The 24,590-nt window shown below is 43.6% G+C and overlaps 1 protein-coding gene across 1 annotated transcript; it reads left to right on the top strand.

Annotated features, from left to right (window-relative positions):
* Positions 1 to 48: 48 nt before the first annotated feature.
* On the top strand, positions 49 to 15,892 carry ATPSCKMT (ATP synthase c subunit lysine N-methyltransferase). Its single transcript, XM_084881940.1, has 5 exons — positions 49 to 175; positions 3,664 to 3,953; positions 5,100 to 5,237; positions 6,475 to 6,525; positions 12,949 to 15,892. The coding sequence occupies exons 1-5, from the start codon at positions 160 to 162 to the stop codon at positions 13,117 to 13,119; spliced, it is 666 nt and encodes a 221-aa protein (XP_084738066.1). The 5' UTR covers positions 49 to 159; the 3' UTR covers positions 13,120 to 15,892.
* Positions 15,893 to 24,590: the final 8,698 nt, after the last annotated feature.

Raw genomic sequence — 24,590 nt, 5'->3', positions numbered from 1 at the left:
AATTTCGTGTAGTCATACATTTGAGAGTTCGTGGTGGTTGATGCCAACAAAGAGCTCATTTTACTTAGAGCATATTTTTCCCCCTCCCTCTTTCCTCCCCCGACTTCAAGATGGTATAACCCACTTCCGGGTTTCTGTGTCACTGCCGGAAGTCTCGCGATGGCAGGAGGAGGAGGTGAGGCTGGCCAGGCATGGCGGGCTCTGTGGGTGCCGGCCTAAGTGCAGGCACGCCGTGGGGCTCACGGTTGGTGGGCCGGAGTCTCCTCCACCCAGCTCCGCGGGAGTGGAAGCAGCTGTGGCGGGGTGCACAGTTTTCAATCATCAGGCCCCCCGCGCGCCTCCTTCCTTCGGGGCTTGCCCGGGAGCCCCGGGTCTAGGGTCGGGGGCTGCGGGTGCCTTTGCTGGAATCTAGGTGCCAGGAGCTGTCCTCAGCGCTTTTAGGGCCAATAAGTCACGTAGTGCTTGGCACGATCTTAAAGTGACAGCGGTTCTGGGGTCACGCTGTCCGGGTGGGAATCGCACCCCTGCCATTTCCCCTGCTGTGTTTTTGGGGGCAGTGATTTTAATCTCTGTGCCTCAGTTTCCTTGTCTGCAACAATGGCAATAACATTGTAGCACCTACCTTACGCAGCTGCTACACGGATTCAGGGAGGACAGTGCCTGGATCTTAGCAAGCTCTGTCTAAGTGTTTGCCCGTTTTGTGGAAATGGCCCAGTAACTTGCTCTATGTTACACAACTTGCTAGTAAGCAAAATGGCACAGCCTTGCTGCCTCGGAAAGCTCTCTCAACCCTAGAGGTACCCGATCCTCTACCCCCCTACACTGCTTTTTCTTTAGAGCACTGATCATGACTCCATATTTTATGGATTATTCGTTACGGGGTTTCCACCCTCCCTGCACCCCAACTGCCAAAGAACACGGACTTACCCTTATTGTATTAGTCCTAGTCTTCATCAGATACTCAAATGCTGGAACGAATGAGTTAGTTATACTAGTACATGGTTAACCCCAGCCTGAAAGTGGAGAACTGGCTTTGTCACTGGGGGGTTGTGGTCATTTAATCTCTCCTAATGCGTGGCTCACGTATCCTCAAGACAGTGATGATCCAAGGGCATTTTAGATTTTGGAGTTAGGTCTCAGTTCACTTTAACTTGGTCAAAACAACGTTTTCTTATTCAAAATGGTGAATTCTGCAATTTCTGCTTCCTATTAAAACATCAGGGGAAAAGGATTTTCCTAGTATCATTAGATTTAACCAAAGGATACAAATGACATTAAACCAGTAGAAGAAAGACTTCCTAAGGACCAAAAAATATGTTAGAGGGACATGAAGTATATGCTGTAGTTTTTCGACTGGTATGTGAATATAAATTAATATATAAACATTAATATATAAACTCCAGTTTAAACACATGTGGCAGGTCACAATTCCAAACAGACTTGTTCTTTTTTTCTGGCCCTCTCCCCTTTGCTTGAACTTGGATGAGAATCCTGTCTACCTTTTGTGTGTGTGTGTGTGTGTGTGTGTGTATGTGTGTAAGTCATTACCTCTACCTTTAAGTGACCCAGATCGGTCCCTGGACATTTTTTTCACCCATTATCAGAAATCAGTAACTAGGCAAGTGTGGGGCAACCAAAGTTCACCTCTTTGAGATCTTCACTTTCTTCTTCTTTTTAAAAAAAATGTTTATCTCTTCTGCTCATCTGTAGATTGCCATTTAATTTTTTTTTAATTGATTTTAGATAGGCAGGGGGAGAGAGAGAGAATCATTGATTGACTGCCCCCTGCACTCTCCACACTGGGGATTGAGTCTGCAACTGGGCATGTTCCCATAACCTCCCCAGGTCAGTGTTCAACCACTGAGCCATGCCAGCTGGGCGAATTTTTTACTTTCAAGGATTGACTCCCTCCAAGTGCTCAACAAAAACAGCTAGTGGCCACTATAGCATTTTCTCTAATGGAGTGGCAGAGTGTAGAAGTCTCTGTCATTTATATCATAATAAACTTATGACTAGACATGTGTCATAGCAACCGGTCATTCTGCTATTCAGTTGCATATTAGCCTTTTATTTATATAGGATATAAAAGCGTAAGTGATCATTACAATGGAATGACCAGAATGACTGGTCAATATGATGTGCACTGACCACTAGAGGGCAGACACTCAATGTACAATAGGAGCTGTCCCCAGCGTGCAGGGCTCCAATTGCCTGATCAGGGCCGGACCCCCAGGCTAGGACAGGGAACCGGGGGTGGGTGGCTGCAGATGCAGCCCCTTTCTCAGGGGAGCTGAGGGCTGGCTCCCTCCTTGGGGCCAGCAGCCAACCTCCTGGATACCTCCCCCCATCCTTCCCCCTGGCCAGCAGGCCCCGATCAGCCTGCCACCTGCCTGCTGTGGTGGTGGTGATTGGCCCCTTCCCCAGGCTGGCAGGCTCTGATAACCTGATTGGGACCTGTTGGCCAACCTTTCGGTTCTTCTCTCCTCCTCCTCCCTGGCCAGCAGGTCCTGATCAAGAAATTGGGGCCAGGCCCTGGGGATGGGTGGTGGCAGATGCCGGGGGTGAGGGAAGGAGGAGGTGGGGAGGTGGGGAGGTAGGGAACCTGATTGGCCCTGATTGCCAGCCAGGCCTAAGGACCCCACCCGTGCATGAATTTCATGCACGGGCCTCTAGTATGTGTGTGTATATATTTATGCCTAAACAAGCGTTTGACTGACCTTTTGACTGGTAGCTATGACATGCACTGATCATCAGGGGGCTGACGCTCAATGCATAGGCATGGGAACATGGAATAGATTGATGAATCTCAGAAGGAAGAGATTAACCAAAGATCTTATATACATACTAGTGGGCCAGTGCACGGATTCATGTACTGGTGGGGTCCCTTGGCCTGGCCTGCAGGAGATTGGGCCGAAACTGTCAGTCCGACATTCCCTGAGGGTCCCAGATTGTGAGAGGGTGTAGGCAAGGCCAAGGGACCCCACTGGGCCTCTAGTTGTCTCTGAAAAGGAATAAAGTGCAGATACATGGTACAACCTAGATAAATCTTAAAAGCATGCTAAGTGGCCGAGACCGGTTTAGCTAAGTGGATAGAGCGTCGGCCTGCGGACTGAGGGGTCCCGGGTTCGATTCCTGTCAAGGGCATGTGTGTTGGTTGCGGGCACATCCCCGGTTGGGGGTGTGCGGGAGGCAGCTGATCAATGTTTCTCTCTCGTCGATGTTTTTAGCTTTCTATCCCTCTCCCTTTCTTTCTGTAAAAATATCAATAAAATATATTTTAAAAAAAGCATGCTAACTGAAAGAGGCCTGTCACAAAAGACCACATACTATATGATTTCACTCCTATGAAAGTCCAGAATAGTAGCTGTAGAGACAGAAAGCAGGTTTGTGGTTTCTTAGGGCTAGGAAGTGAGAGGGAGAATAGAGGTGTGGTGATTAAAGGTGAAGGGGTTTTTTGTGGTATTGAAAATGTTCTAAAGTTGATTGTGACATCTCTATGAATGCACTGAAAACCTTCGAATTGTACACATTAAATTATATGCTATATAAACTACATCTCAAGAAAGTTGTTAAAAATTACTGACTCCCCTCCACCCCCATCCCATGATGATATTGAGAATAATAATAGCAGCTGACTGTCATCACTGCTTGCTCTCAATCTAGGTGAACCCCAGGAAACACTTAACGAAGAAGGTCAGCCAGGATATGTTCTACCTACAAGTCTTGAAGCCAATGGTTTGAAGAAGAACAGATGGGGCTTCTTAATTACTGGGCTTGTTGGTGGGACACTGGTGGCTGTGTATGCTGTGGCCACTCCATTTGTAACACCGGCACTCCGAAAAATTTGCTTGCCTTTTGTACCCGCAACTACAAAGCAGATCGAAAATGTTGTGAAAATGTTGCAAAGCAGAAGAGGACCTCTGGTGGACATTGGCAGTGGCGACGGTCGGATTGTGAGTTACGTTAAGATGTTTTAAGGTTTGGCATCAGAATTGTTAGTATTTCTCTTTCCCATTTCTTATGAGGTTTAGGCAAAACTTGCTAAACCTGACAGTTTAATAAAGTGGTCATTTCATTTTGTGTTTGTTTGGCTGAACTATCAAACCCTTCAGCATGAATTTGGAATGTCGTTTTCTCAGGTTTATTTATTTATTATTTTAAAGAAGAAAGTTCTCTGTAGATATGCCAAGTAAAAAAGAACCAGTAATTGGTAATTATGAAAGCAAGTGCCTGTTAAGAAACGGGCCAATAGAGATGGCATAACTAGAAGAAACATGGAGTTTCACATTTTGCACTATAAATGTTTGCTTCTACACTTACCTATCCTTACACGTGTATAATTCCTATGGGGTAACATAGAGTTAAAATAACCCCCACTTTTTGAAAGGGAAAGATCAGCCTTTTACTGACCTCAATCCCTGCCCTCCACTCCCCCCTATCCTCATGGGAAGCTGTTTAACTTACTCAAGGCCACGGATTGGCAAACAGGTGTCCCAAATCCAGCTCCTCCACGGACAAGGCAGCACCTAAGGATTTAGGCCTCTATTCAGTGATGAGCTGAAAAGTGAGGGGGTAGTGGTCAAGGCTGGTATTCTGGAAGCATTCAATGTGGAGACGAGCAGGCCACGATGCTTTCATTAGCCCCTGACCACAGAGGCCCTGCAGTTTCATCGTGGTGACCTGGAATAATCAGGAAGAGGTTAGAAAGTGCCGTGTGTTTTTAGGAAATGAGAAGTAGATGTTAATCAGGAGGACATTTTAAAATCCAGATTTGAATGCTTTACATATGGGAATAGTACCTTTATGGTTTCTCAGAAAATGGTCTGTCTTTTAATAGTGTCTTGAACAAAGGAGGTGACTTTTGATTTGTCTTTTTTATGATTATAAACCATAAACAGAAAATATTCATATAATTTTCCCAGGTAAGTTATTTTTCTTTTTTAAATTTATTTTTATAATGTATGAATTTTTATTACTGCCATCTCTACTCACTTCTGCCCAGCCCCTACCCAATTCCCTCAGATCTTCACCTCCCTGTTGTCTGTGTTTGGGGGATGTTTTTCTTTTTCTCTTGAATAAATACTGGCCTCTTTCTGCAGGTGATAGCAGCAGCAAAGGAAGGATTCACAGCTGTTGGCTATGAATTAAACCCATGGCTAGTTTGGTACTCCAGATACCGTGCATGGCGAGAAGGAGTACAGCACTTGGCAAAATTTTATATTTCAGATTTGTGGAAGGTATGTAAGGCAGAGAGCAGTCCTAGGAAACTCAAACCGAAACTTTCTAATTCATAACTAGTATTTCAACTGAAAAAATGTTTAAAAAAATAATGAAAGTACAGGTGTGTATTTTAGCATAAAGAAATATGAACCCCTTTTAAATGGGTAGATTTGCAAATTGACTACTTTAGAGTATAAGCTTAAGATTTATGACAGGATAGATAATGTGTATTCCAAGAACTTGCTCAATTAAAAAAAGTCTTTATGTCTATTCATTACAGAATGAGATTCTTAAAATATCATTTGGAAATCTAATAAATTATAACATAGGCATTCACTTATTAATGTTGTTCTTGGAGAATGATGGACTTTCGTGTGTGTGTGTGTGTGTGTGTGTGTGTCTGTATGTATGTGTATGTGTAGAGAGAAGTCCAAAGAAAAGAAAGAATCTACCAGCCATGCTCTTATGGATCATCCTGGTCTTCATAAAGTACAAGATACTTCCAAGTTTATTTGTACTCTAAAAAAATTGCCCTGTAATTTTGCTTTAGGAATGCTCCATAAAATTCTCTTTCTTGAATAAGAATTTTCCTTTGTAATGGTGTCATCAGTAGCCTATAAAAATTTACTTGAGTGTTTGCTTGCATTTTTATACCATATACATATAAATGATCTCTCGGTAGAGTAAATAAGATTTTTATAGGGCAATAAGAGTTTTGACTGGCAAAGCACTTTTCCCCCTAGCTTTCCAACTAAAGACCACTTTATTGCTTTTTTTCACTTAGTATTTTAGAGAAGAGGATTGGGACTAGAATTTTAAGGATGGTTCAACATAAAAAACCAGTGGTCTGAGATGCCTTGAGTTCTTGCAAAGCTACTCTGGTGTAGAGTAGAGTAGGAAAGTGTGGACCAGGGACACAGAGGGCCCAGGGCCAACTGGCTCAGCCACCAGCCGGTCATTGGTGAGTCACCGGCCTTTCTGACGGATGACAGCTGACCCCTGGGGCAGGCCCTTCATGGATTTGCTGAGAGGATGAGATGACTCATGGGGAAGCATTTGGAAAACTGATGGATTGAACTAAAATGCACAAAAGTGTGTACGTGGTAGTTTTTCCATTGTGAAATCTAAAAGGGGGCCACTCTGTGAAAACCTATTATTTGGTGAAATGTAAAGTTGCTACTCACCTTGAAACAAAAGTTAAGCTGGGTGTTCGGCTTTTAAAAATTAATCTATGAATTGTTTCCTCTCTGTTAGGTTACTTTTTCACAGTACTCAAACGTCGTTATTTTTGGGGTGCCCCAGATGGTGAGTATGCACGCTCCTGTCCCTTGTATGTTTGGTTTTGGGCCATGAAGGCCCTGACAGCTGTGACAGACCACCTCGCTATGGCCTGCTCACCCAAATGCACGGTGACTGCCTCCCAGATGGTCTGAGGGGACACTGGGTTCCAGTTTATTGGCTAAAAGGTTAATTGTAAAAGATTCAGTGTTATTTTTAAACTCTTGCTTCATATAAAATCTCAATTATCCATCTAAGCCCTAAAAATTCCAGTCTGAAAACTGCTTTATGGGCGTGCAGCATCTAATGTGGCTGGAGATTTTCACGGTCGCTCACTTCCATCCAGCTGAAATCACTCGGGAAAGTTAATGGGATGTTCCCTTTGAGTTGATCACCTCTCTGATTTTGCACTCAGATAATTTTCAGGGCTGATGAGCGCTGACTAGTTTCAATTGACCTCAGATGACTGATTCCTTCTGAGCTTTGATTATCTACTTTCAAAAGTGAAAGTACCGCAGCATTGCACTGAAAATGGCCCTAAATTTAGCCTTTGGAAAGATGACCAGGATGGGATGCGTTTGTTGTAATTGTTGGTTTACAGACCATGTAAATAAATCCCAGTTCACTTTTCAAAGTCTGTAATTGTAGCCATAATAGTCTTGGTGAAATTGGATGTTTCCTGAAATACACTATAAAACTGATATAGTTTTCAGTTAAAAGAACTGGATATTTTTTTCCTTTTGGTGTTTTTTAATTTTTTTTATTTACATCTTAATTGTTGTACAAGAAGTTTTAATGCTTAAGAAATTAATCCTCACCACTAGAACCTTTAGTGCAATGCCATTTTCTTTGTGTGTGTGTGTTTGCCATTTTCTTTTATTTTTTGAAGTCAATTTAGAAGGGTTTTATTGTATATTCTTTTTTTTTTTTTTAAATATTTTATTGATTGTTTTTTACAGAGAGGAAGAGAGAGGGATAGAAAGTTAGAAACACCTATGAAAGAGAATCATCAATCAGCTGCCTCTTGCACACCCCCTACTGGGGATGTGCCTGCAAACCAAGGTACATGCCCTTGACCAGAATCGAACCTGGGACCTTTCAGTCTGCAGGCCGACGCTCTATCCACTGAGCCAAACCGGTATCGGCTTGTTGTATATTCTTGAAAGCAACAGAATTCTATTTTGTTTGTAAATTTTCGGCAAGCCTACATATAGCTGAAACCTGGGTGTTTACAGGTTTGTTATAGAAAGGAAAAGAGGTACAAGGGCATGATCCTTGGCCATTAAAAACAGCAAACCAAAACTATTTAGGACCATAGAATTGCTATGGAATTTGATATTTACTAGTTATGATGTTTGGGCAGTCCTTCAGAATAATTAGCATTTGGAGACAAATAACTTTAATTTGAAATACAAGCTTTCCAAAAATAGAAATTGATATTTATTCGGCTTCCATGCAGTGTGGAGAGGCTGATGATGGCCTGAGATGTGGACTTAGGAAGCCATAGCCGCTGTGTCCCTGTAGGGGGCAGCAGTGGCCTTTGGTAGTCACTGTCACGGCATAACCTGTGGGCTTGCTTCTCTGACATATTTGAAGTATAGTCAGTTTTTTGGAGCTGTCCACTCAGGGGAAATAAGAGTCCTATTATTTTGATGAATGCTTCTGCAATTACTGTCCTTTCTTCTGTACTCAGAGACGTTCTTAGTAAGGAACTTGTAGTATTGCACTCTTCCCAAGAAAATTGGGAGCAGCTGAAATGCAGGCAGCACCCACACTCCTGGAATGGCAGAAACTCGGCCACCTAGCAGGTTTTCATGAAGGTGGATCAATCACAGGTGCAGAGGGCCCAGGTGGCATCTGTGGGCCTGGAGGCCCAATTTCAGGAGTGGAGGCCCTGCTTTCCACCTTTATCAAGCTTTGCTTACTACGTGGAGGATGTGAGCGGGGAGGGAGAGGGCTGGCTGGGCAGCCTGGGGCCAGGTCTGCCCTCAGTGAAGTGAGTCCTGAAAAGTCCTTTTTTCTACCTGGGTCTTATCGTTCACTCTCCTATTAAAATGCATTTCCCTTCCCCGAGCACTGGTCAGTATTCTGGTCATGCCCCGGTGGCTCGACACAGCCAGTGTGGCGTGAAATGTTTCCTGGGGCAGCTGAAGCACACACAGGCCATGAGGGAGCCAGGAGGACCCTTAGGGAACTTCGGAAGTAGAAACCCCAGTGTTATAAATCCTCAGCCTGCTTCTGATAGCAGACTGATTATTCCCAGCAGCACTTCGCAGTTGTAGCCCGAAATTAGCGGTGCTCTAACATTTCAACACTGGTGTGCGTCTGAATTATGGGAGCGAAGAATCCCATTGGACCTGGTAAATCCTGCAGGAGGCTGTAAATTGCCACATTTAAGACTGGCTTATCCACCAAGAGAATCTTTTGAAAATGTGGAACAGATCATGCGTATCCTTGTTTAAAACCCTTCTGTGGCTTCCTGCTGCTTAAAAGTGGTGAGGATAAGGCCTGAACCCTCCACGTGGCCCTGAGGCCTGGCCTCGAGTGGCCCCTGCTTCCCTCAGCTGCCTGTGCCAAGCCCCCGTTTTCCTCTCGGGCCCTGGGCTCCGCTGTGTGTGTGGGTGTCCTTCCTCTGATTCCAGTCCCCCAGCTCTGGGCCTAGTTGAAGAACACCTGATGACCACTTGTGGTCCAGTGTCTTTTCCACTGAGAATGGTCCCTGATCACCCATGGCCCAAGCTCCAGCGCCCTCTATTTTTCACTCGTACAGTGCCTGTTCCCCTCTCCTTACGTGAGTCATTGCACATTTCCCATGTGATGGCTCTGGCAGCGTTTGCAGTGGGCACTGTACTGCCGGCTTGAAAAGGAGGCTGGCCTGTCTTCGCTGCCGGTCCTCCAGCATGGCAGCACCCAGCAGAGAGTAATCACCCAGCCAGAAGCATTTGTTAAATGGATGAGTAAATATGGCATAAATACCCATTGAGTACACTTCTCCCAGTGGGCTATTCAATTTCATAACTTCAAAGAATGACTAATTTAATTTTAGTTGTGAATCCTGTTTTGAATTGATGAATGAAAATATTATCAGCGTGTTCTGATGAAGAAAAATCATTCATGACTGAATTATTCTTCATTCATTCATTTGACCAGTATTTATTCAGGGCCCACAGGTGCTAATATGCTAGTGGGAGAGCAGAGATTGGGATGCTTATATAAAATATATCGAGCAACAGAAGGGGATAGGTGCTGGGGGGCAAGCTAAAGCAGGAGAGGGATGGGGCAGAGACAATGTTCCTGAAAAGAGGACATGTGGAGGGAGGGAGGGAGCTCTGTGTCTGTCCGGAAGAAGGGAATAGCATTTCATACAGGAGCAGCCACTTTGGGGAAGCTGGGATGTGTGTGCCTGTTGGGTTGTAGGAGCTTCAGGGAGGCAGGTGTGGCAGAGGCAGGGTGAGTGAGGGGAGCTGGGGAGAGGTGAGGTCAGAAAAAATAGAGCTGGGATGGGAAGGACCCTGGGCCCTTGAAGGGTGGGAGCCATCGTGGGTTTGAGCAGAGCTGTGAAGGATCAGAATGGACTGGGGCTGAAAAGGATCACAGGCTGCCCTGGGTGAGAAAGAGCAGCCAAGGTCAGCGCCCAGGTTTTTGGAAGTTTGGGGTTGACATTAGTGAGCTGGGAAAGGTGCAGGAGGAGTGGCATGGAGGATCCGGAATTCCGGGTGGCATGTGATGTGTGAGATGTGTGTGGGAATTTCAGCCTGGTAGTGGTGGATAGAGGGGTCTGGGGCCCAGGAGGGAGGGCTGGAGATCAGGTTTTTAGGCATCAGCACCCAGAGGGAGTTGAAGCAGAGGAGTGGCTGAGGTCACTCAGTGAAGGAGCAGAGCCATCCAAGGCCTGAGCCCTGGCCTCTGACAGGTGAGGGGACCTCAGCAAAGGACTGGAGAGGAGGGGTGGGAAGGGTCGGAGGTTGGAAGTGAGGGCAGGGCTGTCCCCTGGGAGGCAAGTGAAGCCAGTGCCTCAGGGAAGAGGGGTGATGGAGGGGCTCCAAGCTGCCTGTGGCCGCGCTAATTTGTCTGATAGGCCTTTGCGCTGGTTTCAACTTATGTTTAAAGTTTTGAAGATGTAATTAGACTAGAATATGATGAGTTCGTGTCACTTTGAAGCCTATAATTGTATGAATAAGTTTGAATTTCATTAGACATACATGACATATCACTGCTTCTCTTTGTGTGTGATATCAAGACCCTGATTTGTTGCATATTTATGTGTAATTTAGTCAGTTACTAATTTCTTATGATTGAAATAGCTCCTTTTCATTTTTAGGTTTATCTTGACTTAGCATATGACATTTGGAAATAAAAGAGAAAAGAAAAATGATAATGTGAATACATTTACAATTATCCTTTTTATGAACAGAATTACCATAAGAAACCCATGATATTTTGAAAAAAGATTCTTTGCTTATTTAATTTTTCCCTCAAGGAACAAAACTTTATTTTTTTTTTTAAAAAAACTCATCTTTTCCTGGCTGTTAAAAGAATAGAAATATTTCATCCTTAATGGAACTTATTCTTTGTTATCTTGGTATTGATGCTAATGAAGAATTAAATTCTGGCTCACGTAGCCATACATCTTGTAGAGGAGTTTTTCCAAGCTACTTCTTAAAGGTATAAAACCTTCATAGAAGTACTGTCAATTTTTTTTTGTCTCTACTTACTTTAGAACTTGATTTCTAAATACCATTTCCCACTCAGAGGAACCAGGAATGTTTGAGAAATGGCTGATCCCAGGGCTGAGGAAGGGAAGATACAAAAGCCCAGAACATTTTTGTTGAGCCCGAATATAAGGAAGTGCTCAAGATATTTGATGGGGCATCTCCAAAGGAAAGAACAGCCAAACTGGGATGATTTGAGCACTAGAATAAACGGGACAGTAGTGGATTATCATGCATTGAATGAAATAATCTGGTTCATCCTACAGTGATAGCTAGCTAGGTAGAAAAAGAGAAGGGAAAGCTGTTTCTTGCAGTAGAAAGTAGAAGTTCATCTAGAAGAAATGATGTAATTAGCAAATCCATACTTTGCGACCATTATAGCAAAAATTGGCTCAGGCCAGGATCATCAGTGAATAGTACATCATCTAGTGTGTGGTCAGCTTGATGAATAATAGAATATGTACGTCCGCTCAAGGTATTTCCCCACAAAATACTCATTATAGAGGAAAAATAGTGACCACACTGTGAGGCCAGCTGGGAGAGAGTATGCTGCCCGCCCAGCTTCCGTGTGGCGCTGCTGGGCAGCCCAGAGGCCCATGCTGTGCCCCAGCCTGTGGCGTCTGGCCACACTCACCACATTTCTGCATGGGGACTCAGGCGCTGTGACTCAGGCAGAGGGGGGCATGTGAGGGCCTGGGGACCCAGGTGCTGCCTAGGGTCCACCTTGGGCCCAGAGGTCAGCTGGGACCTGCCCTTCCATACCAGATGCTTATGCTTCAACGGCCGGCCAGGCTAGGGCCTGCACCTGTGCACAAATTTTGTGCACTGGGCCTCTAGTCAAGGAATAAAGGAGCATGTGTATGCAACCTATTCTCCATTTAGGAGACATGTTTATGGAGAGGGGAAGAGGGCAAATCAGATAAAGCAAATATGACAAATTGTTCTTACAACTTTTCTGTAAATTTGAAATTATTTCAAAATAAATTAAAAGGAGAGTGAAAAAATATTCTCCAGAGGTGAAGGTGATAATCTGTTTTTAGGACCTAAAGATAAACTTTAAGTGATTGCTAATTTGCTGATATAATTACAATGTTATTATTTTTAGCAAACAATAAAATGCTTTCTCCACAGGTAGATTGGCAATAAAATGATAAGAGAATTTTACAGTTTATTTGTTATGTTGATTATCAAGAATTCAATTATCAGTATATATTTTTTAAAAGGTATGAGATATTTTATTATACTTCAAGTTGGTAGAATGTGTATTTTTTATAGTCTTATAATTCTATATTTCCTTGAATCTAGATGCTATTGATTTTAAGATGCATTTTTGCTATTGAGAAAGAAAAAATATTGCCAATTATAATTCTAAGACAATGTCAATGGTAAGTTGTTAAAAATGTGGAAAAATAGATTAAATAGTTGAGACAGAGTAGATTGAAATGTTTAGTTTAATAAATCTGCTTCTCATTTTAATTATTGCCACATTGTGATTTTAGTTAGAAAACGAGAAATCTGTGATACCTATCTGCTAAAAATGGCATATTTCATAATTGATACTAGAAGATGTCTTTACAACTGTTGTCAATAAGACTTTTTTTTTTTCTGATGGATCGTTTGATAATGTACTTCTGCCCTGAAGTGATCTTTATTACAATTAGAAGTTTTGCATGGGTATTTTCAGGGACTCAAATACAGAGGAGATTTGGGAATCAATAGTGACTGCTGTTCTCCACAGATGCTGCAGTTGGAGAAGAAACTTGAGCTTGAACTTGAGAGGGATGCTAGAGTCATCGCTTGCCGGTTCCCTTTCCCACATTGGACCCCAGCCCAGGTCACCGGAGAGGGGATAGACACTGTGTGGGTTTATGACATGAATACGTTTAGAAAGAGAGAGAAGAGGCCCTGAAGATCGATGCATTTCCAGTCGGTCATTCGAATATAAAATTTATTGAGAGTCTTTTTCTGTAGTGTTGTTGGTCTTTGATTTTATAGAGACAGCTGTGTGTTTAGCGAAGAGTATATTTTTGTTTGGCATGAGAAATTATTATTACTTCCCTTAATTTTTTGGAGAAAACAAACAAGTTAAGAATAGCAGGTATATTTAAAGTTCCCTTTCATGGTATATTTAAAAAAAATGTGCTTACAGCTTTTCATGCACTTGGATGTGTGAAAATATGGGTAAGTGATAGATGTTGATGGGTGGGAAAGATATGGATAGCTCTTCACATGATAAAGAATATGATTTAATGCCACAGATGAGAGGAAACAATTTTAAAGAGGTATGTATTAGTAAATGTTTGCAATTTCCTATAACTTTACTCATACCCAAGATTTGTTTTTCTTCTTTATACATCATGACAAAATTAATTTTACAAGGGATTTAGAAAGGCATTTATATTTTATAACATTTATTAGGAATACTTTGTTCCTAGGCTAGTAGATGACTGTATTTTATTGAATCTAAGATGTATATGTATGTGTATACATATTTTAATGTTTCTGAAATTGAGAGGTTTCTTCCAACAGATGGTGTTTTATAGCTGTGATGGGCAGCATTGTACCTAGTCAGCTATCATTGATAGATCTCAGAGTTGATGAAATAGGGTGTTCAGAGAAGATACATGATGCAGTGGAGTGGTTGGCAGTGATTTAATAGTAAAATAAGTGGTCATGAGCTTCGGAGGGAGCCGGACCGGGGTTCAGATCCTTGCTGGACTCTCAGCAGGAGGCCTTGGACAGTGGCTTACACTCAGTCTTGGTTTCCTGAGTATCCTTATCATCTATAATAATAAAAGCATAATATGCTAATTAGACCGGATGTCCTTCCTTCTGGACAAAGCCACAGCGGGCGGGGGCCACAGCAGAGGCGGCAGAGGCCCGAGGCCATGGCGGGTGGGGGCTGGGGCAAGGCCCTTGCATGAATTTCATGAATCGGGCCTCTAGTTGGTATAATGGTGTACTGAACAGGGGGACCAATTTGTAAGACTCATGGCATAAAGTCTTTGGTCTGTACATAGTATTTATTATTAATTTAGATGCTAATGAAAAGCTTATTCACAGAAGGTGCAGATTATTTCTGCTAGTCACTCCTTTATTTTATGAAAGCAGCCATTTATTTAACATTTCTCATTTATGAGGAGAGGCTTGACTGATTTAGATAAAGACAAGTTAAGGAACATCTTTGAATTTGAGTAGACAGGCTTCATATATCTGAAAAATTAATATCAAATGGTGGCTCAGCTAATCTCTGCTTATCACAGAAAATAATTGAACTCCCAGCCATACAGCTTGTAACCTAAGTACCAAACTGTCTTAGAGATCTGACAAAGTGAGATGGTTTGTGTCTTTACTAAACTGATAAAAATGTGATCAATTTGATAATTATTTAAACGAGAAGCAACTAGGGACTCATTAATTAATTCAGCAAATATTATTGAGTGTCTCCTGTGTAATCAGCTTTTCCATTCAATGGTGAATGGACAGGCAAGGCCTCTAATCTTACGGAATTTATATTCTGGAAGCTGGGAGACAAAGAAATAGGTGAGTAAATGTTAGAGTGTATGAATGACAGCTACCATGTTTGATGTCAAAAATAGGGTTCAAAAACAAACTGATGAATAAAATAGATTCAGAGGCATAGAAACATGGAACAGATTGACTAATATCAGAGGGAAGGGGGAGGATGGGAAGGGTGAGAAGAGATTAACCAAAAATCTTATATGCCTATATGTATTACCTATGGACACAGACCAGAGGGTGGTGAAGGCCTGGGGTGGGAACCAGGTGGAGGGGGATAATAGGGGGACAAAGGGGGGCACCTGTAATAACCTCAACAATAAAGATTTAAAAATAGTAAGTAAAAAGGGAAAATATAGGGTTCAAAAATCTGCAGATTGAAATCAGGGATAAGTACTAATCTGGTAAAATATAAAGTTAAAAAACAAACAAGCAAAAGTAGAAATAAGCTTCGGGCTGATGCTGCCTGACAGGAGCCATGTGAACAGGCCTGCAGAGTCCAGCCACACTCGGGTCCATGACTTGAGCTCATTCACGTCTGAACACGTCTTTCTCCAAAATCATGACCCCAGGATCGTAACTAGGTGTGCCAGGAGACCCTCGGCCAGACTGGCACTCAGATTCCTTGAAATGCTTAGCTCCCCATGTGCACGCGAAACCAAGTTTAAAAGATGTAAGAAATGAGATTCTTCTACATACACTGTTTACCATTGCTGAGTGACTGGCGTACACCATATCAAGTTATAACCAAACAGAATAGGAAAAAAAATGGAAGATTTCTGACATTTAAACCACATATCTGGGTACTACTCTACCAAAGTACCTTCTCGGATGGCCAAATGTCTGAAAGACCTGCTATAAAGAAATAGATGTTCTCAGGTCCCGGAGTCTTCTAAGCTTGTGCTACAACCCCAGTTTCCTAGCTTGGGCCCGGCTTAGTGCATTCCAGGAAAGACCCCTAAGTCATTACTGTGTAGACTATAGGAGTCTACTTAAGTCTCAACAGATAAATAAGAAGCACATAGCGCCAAGACCGGGTTTGGCTCAGTGGGTAGAGCATCAGCCTGTGGACTGAAGGGTCCCAGGTTTGATTCTGGTCAAGGGCATATACCTTGGTTGCAGGCACATCCCCAGTAAGGGGTGTGCAGGAGGCAGCTGACTGATGTTTCTAACTATCTCTCTCCCTCTCTGTAAAAAAAATCAATAAAATATATATATATATATATATATATATATAAAAAAGCACATAGCTTTGTCATGTGGTGTGTCTTTTGCTCTTGGGGCCACAGTGTGCCCCGCTCTTCATTAACACGTTGATGTCATGTGGGCGACAGTGGCAGTGTCTGCAGGCCTCTGACCCAGGCCACTTGTCCTGGAGCAGGGGATGCCAGCGGGCCTGCCAGAGACATGCAGACACTGCTCCCTCCTACCCAACAGTCACCGCCCCTCTTCCTTAGTAACGGAATCCCCAGATTTCAGGGGTCAGGCATCAGGGTATTCAGGGATGACTGGCCCTATTGGTTGTTTGGTCCCATCTCTTGGGCATCAGAGTGGGTGCTGGGGCATGTGACCCAGTTCCTGCCAGTGAGGGTTGAGGGACATCTGCTGGGAACTTCGGGAAAGGTGTTGCTGACAAGGAGCAGTAACATCTGAAGCTGTGGCAGCCACTTTGCAACCACGGAGAAGAGTGCAGGTGAATGCCAAGGAGCTGAGGCTGGTGGTGCAGAAAGATGGAGACTGTGTGTGATGATGCCACTGAGTTCCTGGACTGACCTGAAATCTCCGACTTTAAGACATCTTATAAGTGGTGTAATACACATGTTTTAAAGCTTCTTTGACTTGGGTGTTGTGTTATTTGCTCATGCAGTGGTGGGAGGGTGTGAGGCTGTGCTGGCCGAGGCCCCTGTGAGCCCAAGCTCCCTGCCTGGAGAGCACTAGGGAGATAGCACCTGTTGGCCGGGTCTGAGGTGCATCTGGAGTGTGTGAGACACGGAGAGCTCTGGGGTGGGGACATTTGGAAGTTAATGTCCCAGAGTAGCTCCAGAGTGGTGTTTGGGGAATTGTATCAAGTCAAGAGGGCTGTGAACTCGAACCTGGCCTTCACAGTTGGCACAGTCATCCCCGGAGGGCATCCTGTTCTTGAAGACATGGGCAGGGGTGAGGAATAGCAGGGCCTCAGCTGTATGCCTGCACCCAGGGAGTTTTATGGGGAGAGATGATTCTCAAGGTTAGTAAGGAAGTAGGAAGACGAGGGGAAGAAGTTACATTCAGACTGTTCTTGGCAGGTAGGGAAACTGTGGACTGTGTAAGTGTCCCGAAGAACTTGTACACTGAGATCCTAACCTTCAGTGTGATAGTATTAGGAGGTGGGGCCTTTGGGTGATTAGGTCATGAGGGCAGACCCCTTATCAAAAGATTAGTACCCTTAAAAAGAGACCCCAGAGCTCTCTCACCTCTTCCATTGCAGGGACGACACAGGGAGAAGCTTGTCATTGATACGGAAAGCGGGCTCTCATTGTCACGGAATCTGTCAGTGCCCTGATCTTGGATTTGTCAGCCCCCCTGGCTGTGAGAAATAAATATTATTGTTTAAGCCCCCCAGTCTGTGGTGCTCTTGTTATAGCAGCCAAGCTGACTGAGAGAAGCTAGTAATGCAGAAGAGCCATACCAGCACTACCCAGCTTGTCCCAAATCCAGCCAGCACTTCCTGGGCCGGCACTGGGAAAGGCAGTGGGAGGGAGCCAAGCTCCCTGAGGATTCTCCCATGGGCTGGCTAAGCAGGTGGGTGCCTTCCCCTGGTGTGATGGTGGGGGCTAGTTGGCTGAAGTGGGGGTACGGTTGGCACTATGCTCACAAGGGAAGGCCTTCCAATCTCTGCTTGGCCCCATCCTGGCTCAGCTAACATAAGAAACTAGGAACAAAGGAAGCCATGATAAAAAGCTGAGATGAATTCTAGGTGGTAAAAGCCCTGAAACCACACCCCAAGAGGCACAGTTACAGAGGCTGTGGAGGAATGATGGAAGGAGGCAGGACAGATGCCTTCCAGTAGTTGGAGAGTTGCCACGCAGAACAGTGGGATCATGAGCATGATGGTGTATCCTGTTCCCATCCTCAGGGAGGAGGCACTGCCTTCATTTCCTTTTGAAATAAGGAGGGTTGCCACCTTGTTCCGTCTCATTTACTCTAGAGCACAGGGTATACCACACTCACCTGCTTCCCTGCAATTAGACCTGCTCGGACGGGCTCTGGGTGTAAACTCTGCCATTGGGTGGGTGCTAAAGGGACATGAAGTTTAGGCTCAGTCTGAAGTGCAGTCTTATAAAGTCATTTTAAAGTTAGGAAGCATTGCCTTGACTTGGTGAGTGCCTTCCTGGAGGTGCCGGAGCAGAGGCTGGGCAGCCACTTGGTGGGGATGTTGCAGAAGGGATCCGCTGCAAGCAGGTGTGGAGTCCTAAAACGACCTGAAATGACGTGAGCTTTCCCACCCGGGCAGGGCCGCCTGCCCGCGTCCTTTCAGCCGACCTCCGTGGACCTGGGAGGCGTCCGAGTTGTCTTCAGCAGTAAAGGGTTCAACTGCAGCAGATCGGAGCCTCCCCCGCACAGGAGGAGGCTGTGGCCGCTGCTGGCTCTGAAACTGCAAAGCACAGCACAGGCACCCCTTGTCTTACTGCACTTGGACTGATTGTGCTCCACAGATGTGATTTTTACAATTTGAAGGCAAGACCCTCGACCGGCCAAAAGGTTACGACTCACTTTATTGGGAGACCCACTTTATCGCGGTGGGCTGGGACAGACCCCACATTTCCGAGGTGTAGTCGGAACGCTGGGGAAGCTGATGAATGAAGACGAGCTGTGGCTAAACCCCAGTGAAGAAGGGGGAATGCTTGGAGAAGAAGGTTGGAATGTATAAAGTCCCAGAGGGCTTTGCAAGAGAGGAGGAGTGTCCCCCTGTACTTATTAGAACCAGGGACTGTTCGTAAAGCCCTAAGGATGCCTCTTCTCCTAAGTGACACTGTCCCACCCAGAGCTCCCTGACGCCTCTTCAGTTGGTGGGGCCAGGGTTGGGCATCTGAGCCAAAGGCAGGCCATAGAGATGAGGTGACGAGTCCATGTTGAGGATTTAAATTGGGGAACAGGAAGATTGGGGACTTCTGGGTGGAAGTGAAGGTCATGAAGCTGAGGTCAGAGGAACTTGGAGGGCTGTGAAAGACAAGAGAATAGCAGTCAGGCTTCTTTTTAGATCAGGCGTCAGACCAGAGAGCAGGCCGGTCCTGGGGGGTAGGACCCTGCCAGGGGCCCACCCTCACCCACTGCCAACAGGGCCAAAGAACCAGGGCAGCAGGAGCAGAGCTGTCACTGTCCCTAGAACATCTCAGCCCGCCTCCACATCACATTCTGTCCAATTCATGTTCCTTGAAGAACTCCATCTAGGAAATAGGTTATTTTATGACATACCTATGCAAATATTACTTGTCATAACATAAGGAACTTATCCCCAAAGATAGTGTGGCTGTATATTTAAATGGAAAAATTGATATTTATATAAAAGTAGGGAAATCTCCATCTAAATCACACAACACAGTTTCTGTAATCAGATAGAAAACTTCAATCATCTGAGAGTCTCTTAGGCAGAACAGCTTCTTCCTTCAAAGTGAAGTGTTCCTGTAATGATGGCATAGTTATATTAGAATGGGCACACTTGTGACCTAATGGACTGATGAAAATTGAACATGAAAAAAAATCACATAACTTTTATAGGTGAGGGAAATTTAATGTCTTATTTTTTCTAATTTAATATTATGGTGTTTTATCAAGGAGGATTGATAAAACAATAGCTTGACTAAGGGCACATATAGTACATGGAGAAAAGGACCATATGATGACAGAGCAAGAAGGTGGTCATCTGGTCATTCATAATAACTAAGAGGAGAAAGAATGGAAATTTTTCCTTCTCCCAGAGATTGGAGGTTGAATATAAAGAAGTCCTGAATCATGTGACTCTTGAGGTTATGGAATCATCTTGCAACAACCAATTGAGATCTTGCAAGCCTGCAGAGGATGGCAGAGCAAGAAAGAGAGTCCCCGAGTTCTTGACCATGGCAATTATTCACTAATTCATCTTTGGCCTTCTTGTCATACCAGATAATCAATTTCCAAAAAAACAAACCAAACAACAATATTTTGATCAGTAGGTTTAATTCAAGGATGGAAAGGAGGAATCAAGCTAGTTTTTGTCTCTAATTATAGGATAAAAAATTGGGTAGCAAAAATTATTATTATTATTATTATAAAGATATATATATATTTAAATAGATATTTTGTTGATTTTTTACAGAGAGGAAAAGAGAGGGATAGAGAGTTAGAAACATTGATGAGAGAGAATCATTGACCAGCTGCCTCCTGCACCGCCCCCAATGGGGATGTGCCCGAACCCAGGTACATGCCCAGCACCGGAATCGAACCTAGGACCTTTCAGTCCAGAGGCTGACCCTCTATCCACTGAGCCAAACCGGTTTTGGCACAAAATTATATATTATTTAAAAAATAATTTTTATTGATTTCAGAGAGGAAAGGAGAGGGAAAGAGATAAAAACACAAATGATGAGAAAGAATCATTGATCAGCTGCCTCCTGCACACCCTTTATTGGGGATTAAGCCCACAACCCAGGCATGTGCCCTAATTGAATCTGCCACGCTTTAGTCTGTAGGCTGATACTCTATCAAGTGAGCCAAACCCTGTATTAATAAAAAGGTAATATGCTAATTAGACCAGATAGATTGAATGTCTTCTGGATACCCTTTTGAACAAAGCCATGGTGACAGGGGATGAGGCAGAGGTGGTTAGGGGTAATCAAGCAGGCAAGCAGAGCAGTTAGGGGTGATCAGGCCAGCAGGGGAGAGAGGTTAGGAACAATCAGGCAGATAGGCAGAGGTAGTTAGGGGCGATCAGACAGGCAGGCAGAGGTGGTTAGGGGTGATCAGACAGGCAGGCAGGTGCCAGTCCTGGATTGCAGGGATCAGGCCTAAATCAGCAGTAAGACATCCCCTGAGGGATCCCAGATTGGAGAGGGTGCAGGTCAGGCTGAGGGACACCCCCACCCCCCACCCCGTGCATGAATTTTGTGCATTGGGCCTCTAGGATTTTTATTTATTTATTTATTTATTTATTTATTTATTTATTTATTTTTTAAATAAGAATGAATCCTGCCCTCAACCAATGTACATGCCCTTGACCGGAATCGAACCTGGGACCCTTCAGTCCACAGGCCGAAGCTCTATCCATTGAGCCAAACCGATTTCGGCAGATGATTAGTTTTGACTGACATATGAGATGCCAAGATGTGGGACTGAGATGAGCTGTTGTGACTGTGGACACAGGAAAATAAGATAGGAAAATCAGAGAGCTGGGATATTTCAGGGCAAATCCACCCACACTCAGAGCTTTTATGAAAATGGAGAACTGAATTTCAATGACTTGTGTTTGTTAAATATTGTTGGTTCCTGATTTTTCTACCTCCAATCTTCCCCATTCCTCTCCCATCTGTGTCTTTATCATAAAATGGAAAGAAAGAAACCCATGGCTTGTGAGACTTAGGTCAGCAGCTTAAAGAACCCAGTTAGAAGGGCAGTAAGAGACAGGAGGCGGTGAGTGGGGCATGGCCATGGACTTGGCATGAGGGGTGAGGGGAGCAGCTCTAGGAGAACGCTGATTCCCTGGCGATGTCTTTCCCTCCACCCTTCTCCTTCCCTGCAGCTCTAGGTCATGCCCACCCCTCTCCCCCTGGCCTTCTCCCTCACTGTCCTTTTTTGCCTTCTCTGATTTTTCCGCTAACTTTTAGGACTGGTTATGCCCAACACCAAATTTTGCCAGCAAGTTAAAAGCCACAAAGTTTTCTCCTTTGCTTTTTATATTGTCTAAAAAAGGACACATGGAGTAGAACAGCAAGTGACATATGTGAACATGCTGAATAGAATCTTTAGGATATTGACTCTAAACGACCACCCCAGTCCCAGTGGGAAACACTTCCCTTGTGGTTATGGAGCCCTGTGTGAGTGCTTCCGGGACTTCCAATTCACTCCCAACTCTCAAGGCAGCCCGCTTTGCCCAGGCGCACCGGAGTTGGAAATGCCTTCTGTATACTTGGCTGGAACCTGGCTCCCTAGCACTTCCCACCCACTGGTTCTAATTTTACCCCCTTAACAAACCTAATGCTTCCTCTATTGGGTGGAACTACAAAAATGTGAAGTTCATTGTCCTCAGTGAGTCCTTCATTTTCATAATTCTTCATATAATCCAATCCTCCTGGGTGCTGATTGTTCTCTTTACAGAAGTAGGTTTTAAATTATCTTTCTGGAGACACCCACCCCTAGTGTAGTCTGACCAGTGCAGTAGAGAACAGACAACCCTCTTTCTGGCTCTTGAACTTGCCTTCAAATAAGATTGACGTAGCCACTCTTGACTCATGGAATTTTTACTTATGTTTCTAAGTAATTTGTCCCATCTTGTAGTCTAATACAAACCACATCAGTGGAGTTATTTTTTAAAACCTAAGTGAGTTTTAAGTTTATGAAGTAAGAGAAGAACCTTAAATATATTTCTTTATACATTTTGTTAGATTTTCCCAACTGTTGTTTTATATATATATATATATATATATATATATATATATATATATATATATTTGACTTTTTACAGAGAGGAAGAGAGAGGGATAGAGAGTTAGAAACATCAATGAGAGAATCATCTATCAGCTGCCTCTTGCACACTCCCTACTGGGGATGTGCCTGCAACCAAGGTACACGCCCTTGACTGGAATCGAACCCGGGACCCCTCAGTCCGCAGGCCAACGCTCTATCCACTGAGCCAAACTGGTTTCGGCTGCTTTTGGTTTTTAAGGGACTCTGGGGTCCTCATTGGTTGTCTCTGTGGACTTAATGCCACACACAACTTTAATAACCATGCCATCACTGTCCTCACCCACGTTGTTTGAAAGAAATAAACACAAACTTTGGATAAGATGGAGCACTGAGACCTCCTCACCCTCTAAACCACGCATACATACAATTTGGTAAATTGGAACACAGCATACCACCATGAAACCGGCACCACAATCAGGGCCGTTAACATATCCATCTCCTCCAAAAGTTTCTTTCTGCTCTTTTGTTTGTTATCGACTTTTGTTGAAAAGAACACTTAACCTAAGATCCACCCTCTTAACAAATTTTGAAGTACACAATACTGAAGTGTTAACTCTAGGGCGGGCACAATTGTTCAGCAATCTCCATAACTCAAGCATCCTGCACAACTGAAACTTCATACCTATTGAAGAGCAACTCCCTATTTCTCCTCCTCCCGCCCTAGCAACCACCCTTCTACCCTGCGTTTTTATGAGTGATTATTTTAGATTCCTCATATACGGGAGACCATGCCGTATTTCTTCTGTGATCAGAGCACTTCACCTGGCGGAGAGTCCTCCTGGCTCATCCATGTCGTCACATACTGCTGGAGTCTCTGCTTCCTTTTTGCAGACCAGTCTCCCCCGAGGTAAGATCAACCGCTCTAGTCTACTTTTCAGAATTGATTGTCCTCACCTTTTCAAGACTTACACTAATGTTTGCCTACCACTGTAGCTCTCTGGCACCATTCCAGCTCTACACAATGTCTCCAACATACCACAGTAAAATTTGCCTGTCTCATTTATATTTTTTCTTGTTTTTCTGGGGAATAGTTGCTTGGAGGTTGGATTTATATTTAGCACAGTTAACTGACATAGCTGTTTCTCTGTGGATGAAAAAACCCAGGTTGGAATACATTTTATTATCTGTTCTTTTTTTTTTTATTTTTTTTTAAAGCTTTCTTTTGCATTTTATGCCTATGAAATTCTCACAGTGCTGGTTTCTTCCTGAGTAAATGAGCTGAAGCTTGTAATTTTTAATGAAAAAGTCTTCTCTTTGCATAATCACTCATTGAGAGAACATTTCTCTCGACTAATAACTTTGCATGTATGTCAATTAGAAACTAAGTTTTTTAGGAATGGTGAATTTCAAATATAGAACAATGAACTCCACATTGATCACTACTAAAAAGGAAATATTTCCATTTTGTAGGTTTTTTTCTATTCATCAGTTCAGCGGGGCTGACTTCTCTCCTGTTCCCCCTGACATTGGCCTTCATGTTTTTTTTTTTTTTTTTTTTTTTTTCTGTCCTGGTTCTCTTGCATCCTGGGCCCCAGGGGTACAGCTTGTGCCATGTGTTCTTTCTGCCCTTGATGGGCCTTTAGGCCCTTTCCTTCCACATTTTAGTTTTTTTGAATACAACTTTCAATTGCAAAATTCACGCCATAATAAAGCCTCTGGTTGTTTTGTTTTGTTCACATTTAAGTAGGCGTCATCTTGCTTTTGTGTGTCTTATTTTGTAACCTATCTGCTGATGCAGCATCACTTTTGTTTCCAGTAAATGAAAGGAAAACATTTCCACCCACTTAGTAGTTAGGCAGAGGGAAGGAAAAAGCTTGAGTGCTCAGCAGTTCTCTGAGATGAGATAAGTACGTGATGGATTTACATTTTATTCTGCTTCATGGTTTGGTTCACATGTCAGTATTTTGTGTCTTCAGTAGTTTGCTGATTATTTGTTCAGGCTTTTGCTCAGTGTTTTTTAAGATATGAATTTTGATCCCATATTAAGAAAATTTCCATTAAAACCGGTTCGGATTTTTTTTCTTTTTTCTGAACCAGTTTTAATGAAAGAATTACATTGCTACAAAACACAATGGATTATGTTTAGACTGACATAAACAAAAAAATATTTCAAATTATCCATATGACTATTGGTCAAGTCCTGCAAACTGTTAGCAAAGATAA

This window comes from Pipistrellus hanaki (assembly GCF_964339955.1).
Source record: "Pipistrellus hanaki genome assembly, chromosome: 4".
NCBI lineage: Eukaryota > Metazoa > Chordata > Mammalia > Chiroptera > Vespertilionidae > Pipistrellus > Pipistrellus hanaki.
The sequence above is the reverse complement of the archived record's forward strand: the minus strand, read 5'-3'. Positions and strand labels throughout refer to the sequence as shown.